This window comes from Lathyrus oleraceus, chromosome 6, assembly GCF_024323335.1.
Source record: "Lathyrus oleraceus cultivar Zhongwan6 chromosome 6, CAAS_Psat_ZW6_1.0, whole genome shotgun sequence".
NCBI classification, from domain to species: domain Eukaryota; kingdom Viridiplantae; phylum Streptophyta; class Magnoliopsida; order Fabales; family Fabaceae; genus Lathyrus; species Lathyrus oleraceus.
Genome location: NC_066584.1, coordinates 362,884,758 through 362,897,599, shown reverse-complemented (window position 1 = coordinate 362,897,599; position 12,842 = coordinate 362,884,758). Strand labels below are relative to the sequence as shown.

The 12,842-nt window shown below is 32.3% G+C and overlaps 1 protein-coding gene across 1 annotated transcript; it reads left to right on the top strand.

Annotated features, from left to right (window-relative positions):
* The first annotated feature begins 6,785 nt into the window (after positions 1 to 6,785).
* Positions 6,786 to 12,165, top strand: LOC127093119 (magnesium/proton exchanger). Its single transcript, XM_051032018.1, has 9 exons — positions 6,786 to 6,979; positions 7,407 to 7,842; positions 8,579 to 8,754; positions 9,251 to 9,369; positions 9,456 to 9,607; positions 9,744 to 9,868; positions 10,923 to 11,139; positions 11,248 to 11,377; positions 11,740 to 12,165. The coding sequence occupies exons 2-9, from the start codon at positions 7,476 to 7,478 to the stop codon at positions 12,035 to 12,037; spliced, it is 1,584 nt and encodes a 527-aa protein (XP_050887975.1). The 5' UTR covers positions 6,786 to 6,979; positions 7,407 to 7,475; the 3' UTR covers positions 12,038 to 12,165.
* Positions 12,166 to 12,842: the final 677 nt, after the last annotated feature.

Below are 12,842 nucleotides of genomic sequence, written 5' to 3'. Positions count from 1 at the left end.
CATTTGTGTAATGCATTAAACATCAACATGAGATAAATAAGGATTCTCTGCAAAACCTGACTGGTTTCACGTTATTTCAGAATAACTTTTATCTTTTACATTCAAACTCGAACCCCCCCCCCCCCCCATTGTTACTTTCTACTACTTGCACAACCATTGATTTGTTAAATAACAGCCCCCATGGATTCAATATCTTATTATTATTGCGACACTATCGATACACTTATCGAGAAGCCATCAGGACTCACCCCTTACCATAAAGCTTAACTTGAGATATGTCTAAGAAAACTTCACCCTTTACAAGTCATCATGCTTGAGGGACTATGTGGTGATATATTTGTGAGAATCTCATATCAGGGAGACCCACGGGTCGGCATCACCCAGGTGAAACCTTTGTGTCATGGGAGACTCGCCCTAAGGTGAAATAAAGACAACGACAATTACTTAGTCCATAACAGCATATTGTAATACCCCAAAATTTACCCTTCATTTTTCCTGGAAGCATGGGATTATGTTTTACACTTGATTAGCATCATATTAGGTCATACTCATTGCATACTGCATTAGTGACATGGAGATCAGGTTTTGATCGATCACTCCTTAACAAAAGGAGCCCACACAAAGCAAGAGTGAGAATTGGACTTCATTTTCTAAGTATACAAGTCTCAAGGGTCTCATGGGGATCCAAGTATCTTATTATGGTCCTCAGTTTATCAGTGAAGGATTCAAAGCTATCAGAGTGTTCATTTGGATTTAATCAGAAATTAGGGTTTCATGGCTACCTGCAACAGGAAATGTTTGGTTGGAAGTAGAGGAGCTCGTCCATGTCATGATTAGAGAGGCATCTTGGCCTAGGAAGATTCACAATTATCTCAGAAAGATCCATTGGCAATCAGTGCAATCAGTTCCTAATCATTTTGCCCTAAAACTAGGGTTTGGTATAAAATCAGTTTATTTATGATTCTTTGGGTGAAACTCTTTTCCATGGCCCTCCATATGTCCACAAGGGTCTACATACAAAAAATCAGCTCTTTATTTGAGCTAGAAGTGCTTTAATTGATCAATGGAATCGGGAATTAGACAGTTTGGGAAAAGTCAACTTTAGGGGCAGAAAAGTCAACTCCTGACATTTTGAGAGTGGAATCTCAAAATCCATGCCTAGGGGATCCTACATGTGAAATTTGATCAAGGTTGGATCATGGATTCATCATTTAATCAGGAATTGGAAAAGTTACTTAATTTGGAAATGGTTGACTTTCCATTTAGGGCAAGTTTTCATGATCGTTGCACTCACTTTAAGCCCATTTTGCATCAAGATAAAAGCTACATTTGAAACTTTCTCTAAAATGAAAGTTGTTCCTCTTGTTCCAAGATTTCTAGAGATATAAAGTTTGCTCCATTTGGATTAGAATTGAGAAAGTTATGTTTAGTCAAAGTGAGACATTTTTTTAGGACACTTGGAAAATTTTCTAAGTCCAAAATCTTCAAAATTTGTCAAGACTTCTTGGCCAGTTTTCTTGCACTTCAAGGCATTATTTGAAAATAATTTATTCACAACAATTGTGCCTTGCCATGTCCTCTTTCATATCCTTTTGGAATCATCTCATTTGGATCCATGGTTTGAGATATACATTCATTTAAAGTGGGCACCATGACTTGATTTTCTAGGCAGATTTTGGGTCTGGCTGGCCCAATCAGATTTTCTAAGCATGTTGCACAAACCAGTCACATTTTTTTACCTCTTTTGGCCATGCATTGGACATGCATTCACTTAAGTTTGACCCAAAATAACAACATTTTACACCTCACTTCACACTTTTATTCTTATGGATAAATCACTTATTAAAAAGCCCATGAGAACACCTAATCCACCCTATTTAAGAAATTGAAACCCTAACCCTGAGGGAGCATTGGAATTTCGTGGCAAGGAGGCAAAGCTTCATCACATATCAGATTTCATTCCACTTCTATTTTCCATTAGGTAATCATCTCTTCCATGGCCATGTTTTGATATATCTACGCTTGCTTACCATGTTCATCACCATTAATCCTTCCATTTTCATATTTCATTTTCTTATTTAAAATATTTTCTTCGTCCATAAAATTACCCAAAAATATTTTTCATTTTTCTTAACGTTTTATTTAATTTTATATAGTTTTTATTTTCGTATTTTTTTAATATTAATATTTTATTTTAATTATTTATTCTAAATGGTCCATTTTAACACACTTTTTTTATTGATTTTATTTTTATGACTTAAAATTATTGTTAGCATTTGATTTTTGGGATGAAGGTTTACCACTGTCTCATGGTCAACCTGACCTTTTCTTGGAATTTTATTTCACATTTTCAATTTATTTTGGATTTATTTTTGACCTAGTTTGGTTGGTTGACTTTTAATTTGACTTCTGTTTTATTTTAATTAATTCACATACCAATTTTTATTATTTTTAAAATCTTTTTGGGGGATGATGATATCCTGACCCCACCTTATTTATTTTAATTTTTCATAATTTTATTGATTAATTTACTATTTGTTCATGATTTATTTCTAACCTAGTCTTATTTATTGACTTTTTGTTTGACCTATGTTTTATTTTAATTAATTCACGTGCCAATTTTCATTATTTTTAAAATATTTTTGGGGGATGATGATGTCCTGACACCACCTTATTTAGTTTAGTTTTTCATAATTTTCTTGATTAATTTACTATTTATTCTTGATTTATTTCTAACCTAGTCTTATTAATTGACTTTTGGTTTGACCTATGTTTTGTTTTAATTAATTCACGTACCAATTTTCATTATTTTAAAAATATTTTAGGGGGATGATGATGTCCTGACCCCACCTTATTTAGTTTAATTTTTCATAATTTTCTTGATTAATTTTCTATTTATTTGTTATTTTCTAAGTTGACTTGAATTTTCAGTTGACTTCTTTATGATCGATGTTTGACTTAGGGATTGCTTATGGCAATTGAAGAGATCTTTTGATCCTCCCTCGTTCATCTCATATGCCATGTATTAGAGGCATTTTACTTTGATTTTATTTGGTCATTACCTCATTTCCTGATTAAATTATTCAGTGGACCCTTCGTGTGCATATTTTCATCTGTTTGATTCATCTGTTATCTTTTATACTTGTTTCTCTCATTCATGCTTTCTATTGCTTGATTATTTAACATGTTCATACTCCCATGCATTGTTTAAATGCTCCATTATTTGATTCTTTGGTTTGATTATATATTGTTTATTTATCCGATCTGATTGATAACTGTTGCCTACTTGTATGATGTATGAGGCATATTTTCTTATTGTTTGTTTGCCATGAACAATCCTCATTCATAACAAATGTACCCATCTCCCATAAAGTGTATAATATTTATTTCTTTATTTATTTAGCCACCTGTTAATACAAGAATTAAAACGAACATCCGATAACCATTTCAAAATAAGATCAAAAGCTCGATCCAACGTCGAGTAATCATTTTCAAAACTTAACAGAACCAGCACGCATTCATCCATCCTCTTGTAAGTCGATTGCCTCAGGCATCGCCATCTACCTGTAAGTTGATTGCCTCCGGCATCGCCATCTACCCTTATCCGTAACTCCTCTTCGCGCTCCATCCGTCGACTCTTGTTCCGTTTAGGTAGCACCCATTAGGTAGAACCCTTTGTATGATAACATAGGTAGAATTCCCTTATTCTTTGCATGCTAACATTAGGTAGATGTTCCCCTTTGTAAATCCTAACACATAGGTCCATATTGCATGACAACTCTAGAGCAGAGTTTCCCCATTTTTAGACCTTCCGTGCGTCTCTAATCTTGTGGCATGTCAGTCTATTCTATTGCAAAGAGGTAACTGCCTAAGACTCGATTCAGCGAGCTGCGACACCTACTGCTAGGACGTTGAACACACTGCCCACCCTCCTTTAACACAGTTGGTGTCCTCTTTTGTAAGTCCATGTTCAGATGGCAATCCTTAACCCCTAGTTAGCCGAACTATGTTTTGCTCTGATTCTCATTCCATATGAGATACGTAGGCATAAGACGCGACGTCTTACCGAGCACACTTCTCTTTAACCCATAGGTAGCCGAGCTACGAAGACTCTGATTCTCATACTCAGACGAGATACGTAGGCAGTGGATGTGACATCCTTGCGAGTCATTTTCTTTTAACCTTCCTTTTAGTAAATAGTACTTTAGATATACCTACACCCTTTAGACTAGAACAACACTTATGAAAAGGGCTCCCTAGGAGTACCTAGGATGTTTTGGGTGCTTAAAACCTTCCCATTGCATAACCAACCCCCTTACCCAGATCTCTGACATTTTTACTAGTTTTTGATTTGATAAAACTTTTAGGTTTTTGTTCGCTTTCTAACCATTCCTTTGGATAAATAGAAGTGCGGTGGCGACTCGACTTGTATGGTTTACCTTGGATTTAGTCAATATCTCTAATGGTAACGAATACCCCGCTACACATATACAAAGTCATGTCCACGACTCCCTAGAAAGTTGGGAGTCAATAGTCTCATCTAGTCTTGGGGGTGTGGTTATCACCTCCTATGGTTTCCTGAACCTTAGGCCCAATGAGCCTCTATAAATACTTTTCTCCCAATGGGAGAAAAAACATGTCATCATATCCTTAACATAACACTAAAACACACAGAACCTCTCACCTCACGTGAGTTGACCATCTCTCACCACTGTAAACATCATCGTATAGAGTCTCTCACCACCGTGAGCAAGCCCTAACCACCCTTAACTACAAAGACCTTTGAGTATTCCTTACTTGCATAAGGATACCACACATTTCTATACTTTTTGACAAATACATAAATTATTGAAAAAAATCAATAAACAAAACAATAATAAAAAGAATAGAATAAAACACATGAAAACAAATGAAAGTATACTCATAGTGAAAATAATAAATTTGTCGTACAAGTAAAAAGTAAAAAATGATGTCATTTTTAAAAAAATGATGTCATTTTTAAAAAAATGAAAGCAATAGTGAATGCAACATACTAGATACTCTAACAAAAAGAAAAGACAAATAGAAAATCTAAAATTTTAATATATTTTTTTAATTAAATTATATAATTTATAAATAAAAAGATGAAATTAATTTGTAATATACTACTCCCATGTCCCAAAATTATTTGTTCATTCCACACAGATTAAAAAAATATAACAAATGAAAAAGAGAATACTATTTTTTATCAAATTATTTTTATTTATTATTGGTGTATTCGAATTATCATAAAATGAAAGAATAATAAATTAAAAATATTAATAAAATAATATAATTGAAAGATAAATTGTATAATTTTATTGAAAACTAAAATACGACCTTTTGTTTTAGGACAAATAATTTTATAAAATACAATCATTATTTTAACCAGGATGAAGTATATTTTAGCATCCTACTCTCAGTTTTAGAACCTAAATTTTAAAAAAGAAAATATCATTTTACAAGATTTGGATTCTCTCTTCTCTTCCCTCTCTTCTCCTTTAAAAAATTTAATAGAAAATTATATATTTTATCTTAGAGTGGATTGTGTTTGATTTAGGGACGGAGCTAGAGATTATAAGTTGTGGGGGTGATATATTAGTTTATAAACTAATAGTGTAATATATATAATTTATTTTTTAAAAGAAAAATTATACATTATTTTTGTATCTTTTATGATATTTAATTTTTTTAAAGTATTTATTAATTTTCTTAATTTTTTATGAATTTTATTGAAAAACACTGACAGTCTAAAAGAATTTTTCACCGTCAGTTAATCTTAAATGTTGGATATTGAAATAAGTTTGACTTTTATTTTAAAAACCTATAAAATAATACAAACGGATGATGACGATTAATCGACGATATAAATCTTTTTATACTGGCAGTACATAATAATTAATCCTATTTTTTATTTGTGTAATTTTCTCAATTTTATTATTAACAAAATTATATATTTATCTCTATATATAAATAATTAATATAATATGAATAATTATTTGTGATATTTAGTGATGATATCTTAATTTTAAAATAAAAATTATTTTTAAAAGTTTTACTAAATTTCTCTTTGAAATTAAGCACAATCAATTTAACTATAATTTAATTTTAAAATACACTTTAATATATATATATATAATATATATATATATATATATATTATATATATATATATATATATATATATATATATATATATATATATATATATATATATATATATTATATGGTAATTAAAAAATTAAAAACATTGTGGGGCACATGCCCCCACTTTCATACACTTACCTCCGTCTCTCTCTGTTTGATTATCGTATTGTTTACTCTAGATAGACATTAGAAGTGTAATAACTAAATGAATGACATAATACAGATAGGACAACTTAAATAAAATTATTAGATTGATTGGATTTTTTATGTTCAAATTAAAAGTTAATCAAACTCAACTTCTATTAATTTAAGTATCTATTTCATTTCATTCAAAATTGATCACTCGAAATTCAAATAAAGCAAACATTATAATTTTCTAATGGTTTTATCTTTAAAAATTATCATAAACTAAAAGATTAAATGTGGTGCACTCACTAAAATAATTTTACTAGATTATTTAATAGGAATCCATTATTAAAAATATCAATGACTTAGAATATAGGATAGTAATTGGTTGATGCATGTTTTTTTTTTCTCTTAAACTAATGGTTTTTTGTAATCGTCATATAAAATAATCCACAATGTGTGGAAAATATATAATTGTTTTTAGATATTTTTTGATTGAATGATGCAATGAATTTCAATAATAAAAAAATCCACAGAGAAATTATGATTCACACGGAAGCGACAAAGAAAACGGAAACTGGGTACCATGCAAAAACGTTCAATAAATTCCACTCTCCCGCTTCTTTAATCCAGTAATTAATACCATCGTTGCCGCCGGTAACATCTCCGGCGAACTCTATCTTCGCCGGTAAGTCTCCGATTCAAATTTTTCCCTCTCTGCGTTGTCAATTCAATTTCATGATTTCCATCCCTTCCCCCTCAATTTTATCAGAAACCACAACTTGCCTTTGCACAATTGTTGTAGGTTATCCCTAATTCATCACTGAGCTCAATTTGTTCAATTATTGCACGCTACAATTCATACCTGTGATTATAGTACTTCAATCATTTAAAAAAAAATAAATCCAAATTGGCTTTTTCTGAATCTACTAAAACTTGATACTGACTTAACTTGAATGTGTATAATCTAAGATATTTTTTCAATTAAGAAATTGTTTTCCATGATTTTGTTGCTTTGATCAATTCAAAAGGTATTTATTGCTGGATTATTGCATATATATTGTTTTGATCAATTTTGAGTTTGTCTTCTGATACTGATCTATGAAATATAACAGATGGTGTGAATGTTTTGGACTGATTGAGACCCTGTTGCCACTTGGATTTGCTCAAGAAAGGTTTATAAAATGGTTGGGTTCTTGTCCAATATTTTGGGGAATGATCTGAAATGTGAAAGCTACTTTATTTTTAGTGGAGAAACTGATCTTGGGAATAATGTTAGGATATTTTTGTATTTTATTGGTCTTGCTTATTGTTTTATTGGATTATCGGCTATAACTGCCCGATTCTTTCAATCTATGGAAAACGTGGTAAAGCACACGAGGAAGGTTGTGGTGATAGATCCTGTTACGAAAGCTGAAATCATTACGCATGAAAAAGTTTGGAATTATACAATTGCAGATATTAGCTTGTTGGCGTTTGGAACCAGCTTTCCTCAGATTTCGCTAGCTACTATTGATGCTATACAGAATCTAGGGAACTTGTATGCTGGAGGTTTGTGTTTCAAAGCTTTTGAACTTTATCTTTCTTATGATGGATATTAGAATCAAGTTTCATATCATATGTTTGTTGAGTCTTAAATTCTTCTAAAGAATTCAAGTTATTTGATCTTTTTAGCTTATGTTGGACAGCACACTCATTTGTTTATCAATCGCAATATAGAAAAATGAGATTTTAAAGGTACAAATGTTTTAAAAAAGAATATTTCATTAAAATAACTTTTGTTTCTAAAGTTTAATTGCAGGGAGAAAAAAAGAGATTTGCTTTCAGCACTAAAATTTGAGTGCATTAAAAGCTTGTTCCAAACTTACTGTCCCTAGAAACACAATTTGACGTCTTGTCATATTTTATCTTTATAGGGATAATGAATGTTAAAAATCTATCACTAATTTGTTCCTCATGACTTTCTACAACATTTTTTTACTACAACATAGTCGTTGTTGACTAATTGAATCTCCAAACTCGGGATAGCTTTGTACCGAGAAGCAAAAACAGAGATAAACTCAGCAAGTTAATAATTTTTGGAATTGTCACCGCGGGAAAGTGCAAGGAATTGTTTAATGAGTGAGTTGAGTGTTGTGATCTCTTCTTTCCTTTTGGATAATATTTGATGTGGCAGTATGAGTATTTGTTTTATTCTGAGCTTCAATTGCTTTTTATTTCTTGAGGGGCTTTAGACTTCTGAGCATTATTATAACTATAATTCTACATAACTGTGCTTAATATTCAGGTTTGGGACCTGGAACACTCGTTGGTTCTGCTGCATTTGACCTCTTCCCCATCCATGCTGTTTGTGTGGTAATTCCAAAAGCAGGAGAATTGAAAAAGATTGCTGATCTAGGAGTATGGATAGTGGAGTTATTTTGGTCATTTTGGGCTTACTTTTGGTTATACATGATTTTGGAGGTAGTGCTCCAACATTCTTTTGTTTTAAATATCGTAAATTAAGCTGTTTTCTTCCTTTTAATTTTTATTAACTCATTTATGGACGTATAAGAACTATAATTTGAGCCTTCATTTATCACTAGAAGCCTTCTCTCCTTAGAAACTGTAATTGACCTATTGCGAAATTTAGGGAAAGATAGAATAAGAAAACTTCAGAGGCTACCTCTCACTTTAAAGTATCTTAGATATGTTTTTACATTTCCATGGCCATTGTGTATAATCACGTTCGCATCTCCTATATTGGTGCTGAATATCTAACGCAAGCTTATATCCAAATCTGCAAGTTAGGATGATTATAACTTTGTTACTCATACTTAGCTTTGATAAATTTATACAGTCAGAAGTATTCAAAAGTTAACTTATAAGCAATGCTCTCGTATAACTGTCTCAGTTTGCTTGTTGTTTAATCCTTGATTGTCCTTTTTATGCGGAATATTCACCGTGTAGCTGAATGTAGGTATGGACTCCAAACGTGATAACTCTGTGGGAGGCCTTGTTGACAGTACTTCAGTATGGATTACTGTTGATTCATGCTTATGCTCAAGATAAACGTTGGCCCTATATTTCTCTACCTATGTATGTGCTTCAGTTTGTTTTGTGTTTTAGAATAAAATTTCAGACAATTTTGACCTTTCTATTCTGACACCTCATTATATTTGAAGTGCAAGAGATGAAAGGCCAGTGGATTGGGTGCCAGAAGAAACTCCTAAACAAAAGTCCCAAGAGATAGTGGAATGCTCTGAGATATTTCATTTTATTGAAGAAAACAGGGACACTGTTGATATTTTTTCCATTCATTCTGAAAACCCCAGAGGTACCTGTTCCACCTTAATGTAGTGAAATTTGGCTCTACTTTCAATATTTTCTTCTCTCTGAAACAATTTTCTTATTATGAGAAACATTCTTAAATGTAAGAGCAATCTTATGTCACAATGTGTTCAAATATGCAGATGGGTCGTACATAAGAGTGCCACAAATAGAGGATGCAGAAAATTCTGACAAAGTTATGGAAACGGAGCTGGAGGATACCGGTCTGCTTACTATATGGAGACAGCAATTTGTTGATGCCCTGACGGTACATTATTTATAGTGCTAATGTGTCTTTTAAGATTAAATGCTGATATCATAGATTCAATATAACAACAACCAAAACCAAATCTTACCTGTTAATTGAGGCTATATAGATCAATTTGTGTTGTTGGTCTCTTCAAAATCCAAAATTTTAGTAGAACTATTTAAAGCAAGGTCTTATGAAAAATTCATTTCATTAACATTGTTTGTAATACTGCTAATAACTTACAGTAGCTTAGTTAATCAGGGGATTTTGTGGATATGAAGGCCTGCATATAGTCCAGGCCTCGTATGACGAGATTTTTAGGTACATTATGTACTTTTTCATTTAAGAAATGAATTATGTGATTGCTTGTTATCAAATGCACTGGAAAATCAATTTAAATTTGATTATGATTGCAAATCAAAGCAGATGAGTGACCTCATGGAGTTTACAGGGAAAATTGGATATTATTTCATGATTCTTTGTTTAGTACACCTGTTAAATTTCAGATAGGCCATATTTTCTTATAAAGTAGCTCATTGTAAACAATTTTTCCAACTTTAGTGAATCAGTTTAGTGATAATGATTCCACACTAAGAAATTACGAATAGGAAATTGTAAATTGGAATTTTGTAACTGGTCAGGTTAAATTTCTTAAGGAAACTCCCTATCATTGCTTTTCGTAGTTATAAATTTGAGATGTTGACTTGAACCTTGCTCTTATTGTTGAATTTGGGACTCAGATAGAATGTTGTTTAATGAAATGCATAAAGGATTTATTCATTGTAAAAAAAAAAAAGCAATGCAGAAGTTTGGAGTCAGTTTGGATAGTTGAGCAATTTACTGACGCTGCATCCTTTGATAGTTAAGAGACGCACTAGTTTATGAATGGATCTAATAATTAGTTTGAATTATAAATTTATAATGGAAGGACTAAAAAATTGTTTAATCTATTTAATAATTAATGTCTCATTAGTTTATAAACATTAGTTCACTAATAAAGAGTACTTATGCAGGGGAATTCTAAAAATATACCGTCAATTTATGATGACTAGTCTATAATTTTTTTCAACAGGTGGAGAGCCAAGAGTCTAAAAAGATGAACAATATTTTTATCCGCATAGCTAAAATATTCTGGCAGTTGTTGCTTTTGCCATGGAAATTTATGTTCGCTTTCGTTCCCCCGTGCCATATTGCTCATGGATGGATTTCTTTCATCTGTTCTCTGCTTTTCATCAGTGGGATAGCATATATTGTGACTAAGATAACAGATCTTATAAGTTGTGTCACAGGTTTTCCTTCTAACTCAAGATATTCCAGTCCACTTTCTTGACATTTCGTTATACATCTAAAGTTGCTTTGTTAATTGCTTCTTTCATCCTTATTTACCTCTTTAACAGGAATAAATGCTTATGTCATAGCATTTACAGCACTAGCAAGTGGAACCTCATGGCCTGATTTAGTGGCGAGCAAGATTGCTGCTGAACGTCAAAAAACAGCAGACTCTGCAATTGCAAACATCACTTGCAGGTCTTCATCTCAACTTACATCTCATTCTTGCTTTTGGATATGGCTACATACCATTACATCATGATTTTACGTAAATAATTTCTTAAAGAATATTAATAACAAAATTCATGGAATGCAGCTTTTGATTTTTCGGGTCACCATAAAAATGTCAACTATGAATTCTAAATACCTAGAAAAAGTTATTTCCTAGGATTTTAGAATCAAATTTCATAATATGGTGTGAGACTTCATCCCTTTTCATTTTATACCCATATGAATTCTGTAGTTAGGTTATTATACTGGCCTGCCAAATCCTTGTTCTATGAAGAAGCTTTATAGAGTGAATGAGCTCAAATTAACTTAATAATTGATTCTTTTTGCAGCAATTCAGTAAATATATACGTTGGCATTGGTGTTCCATGGCTTATTGATACTTTGTACAACTACATAGCATATAGAGAACCTCTCAGAATCCAAAATGCAGGGGGACTTAGTTTTTCATTGATTGTTTTTTTCGCCACTTCTGTTGGATGTATCTCAGTTTTGATTGCTAGGCGTATAGTTTTTGGTGCAGAGCTTGGAGGACCAAGGCTTTGGGCATGGATTACATGTGCATTTTTCATGCTGCTGTGGTTGATTTTTGTTGTACTATCTTCACTTAAGGTTTCCGGGTTCTTTTAGAATTGTATTTCGGAGACATTTGTAGTCCTTTTAATTTATCATACAGACCCTTATCCATTGTTCATTTTTGCATTATGTTCATTGTTATATATGTTTCCAGGGTGCCTACCCCAATTGTTAGCATTTAAGTTTTCTTCCCTTTTATTATTTTGATGTATTTCATACACACATTTTTTGTTTAGAGTTTTTATTTTTTAGGAACTATACAATTTATGTTGAATAAAGCTTCTCCCTCTAAAGGAACTAAGCAAACTATTGTATATGACCGGCTTCATGTCAGAGTTATCGAAAGCGGCGCTAGCAGTCTGGTGCGGTGACCCTCCGCTATGGAGGAAGGAGCGGTCTGCGTCTTAGTCTGAGATAGCAGCCACTATTTGATGTTTAGCAAGTAGTGGGAGTGGAGCGCTTTCCGTCCGAAGCAGGTTTGACTTGTTTTGAAAATGAAAATTCAGATTTACCCTTGAAATAAATAAACATGGGAGTTTTGTGGTTTTTTTCTTCCCAATTTGCCTTTATTAAGAACACAAAATAGAGGATTCAATCTTCTTCTCACACGCAACCGCTTTATCTTTCAGAGTTTTCTTCTCAAAATCTTCTTTCTAAATCTAAGGCCGCTGCCTCCATCTGCTTCAATTCTCATTGCTACCCCGCCTCTCTTTGCTTCGTTTTTTAGGTTTTGTTTAGATTGATGGAATCGGATGGAGCGAAGCGGAATGAGATGAAATTAAATGATATTCCAATGTTTGGATCATTTAAAATTTGATGGAGTGGTATGGATTCCATTCCATTCTATCACTTACCATCA

Excerpts from the sequence above, each read along its gene's own strand:
- LOC127093119 (XM_051032018.1), top strand. The coding sequence starts at position 7,476 with ATGGTTGGGTTCTTGTCCAATATTTTGGGGAATGATCTGAAATGTGAA. Across the intron at positions 8,755-9,250 it reads GGTTATACATGATTTTGGAG|GTATGGACTCCAAACGTGAT; the intron begins GTAGTGCTCCAA and ends AGCTGAATGTAG. Across the intron at positions 9,608-9,743 it reads TCATTCTGAAAACCCCAGAG|ATGGGTCGTACATAAGAGTG; the intron begins GTACCTGTTCCA and ends TCAAATATGCAG.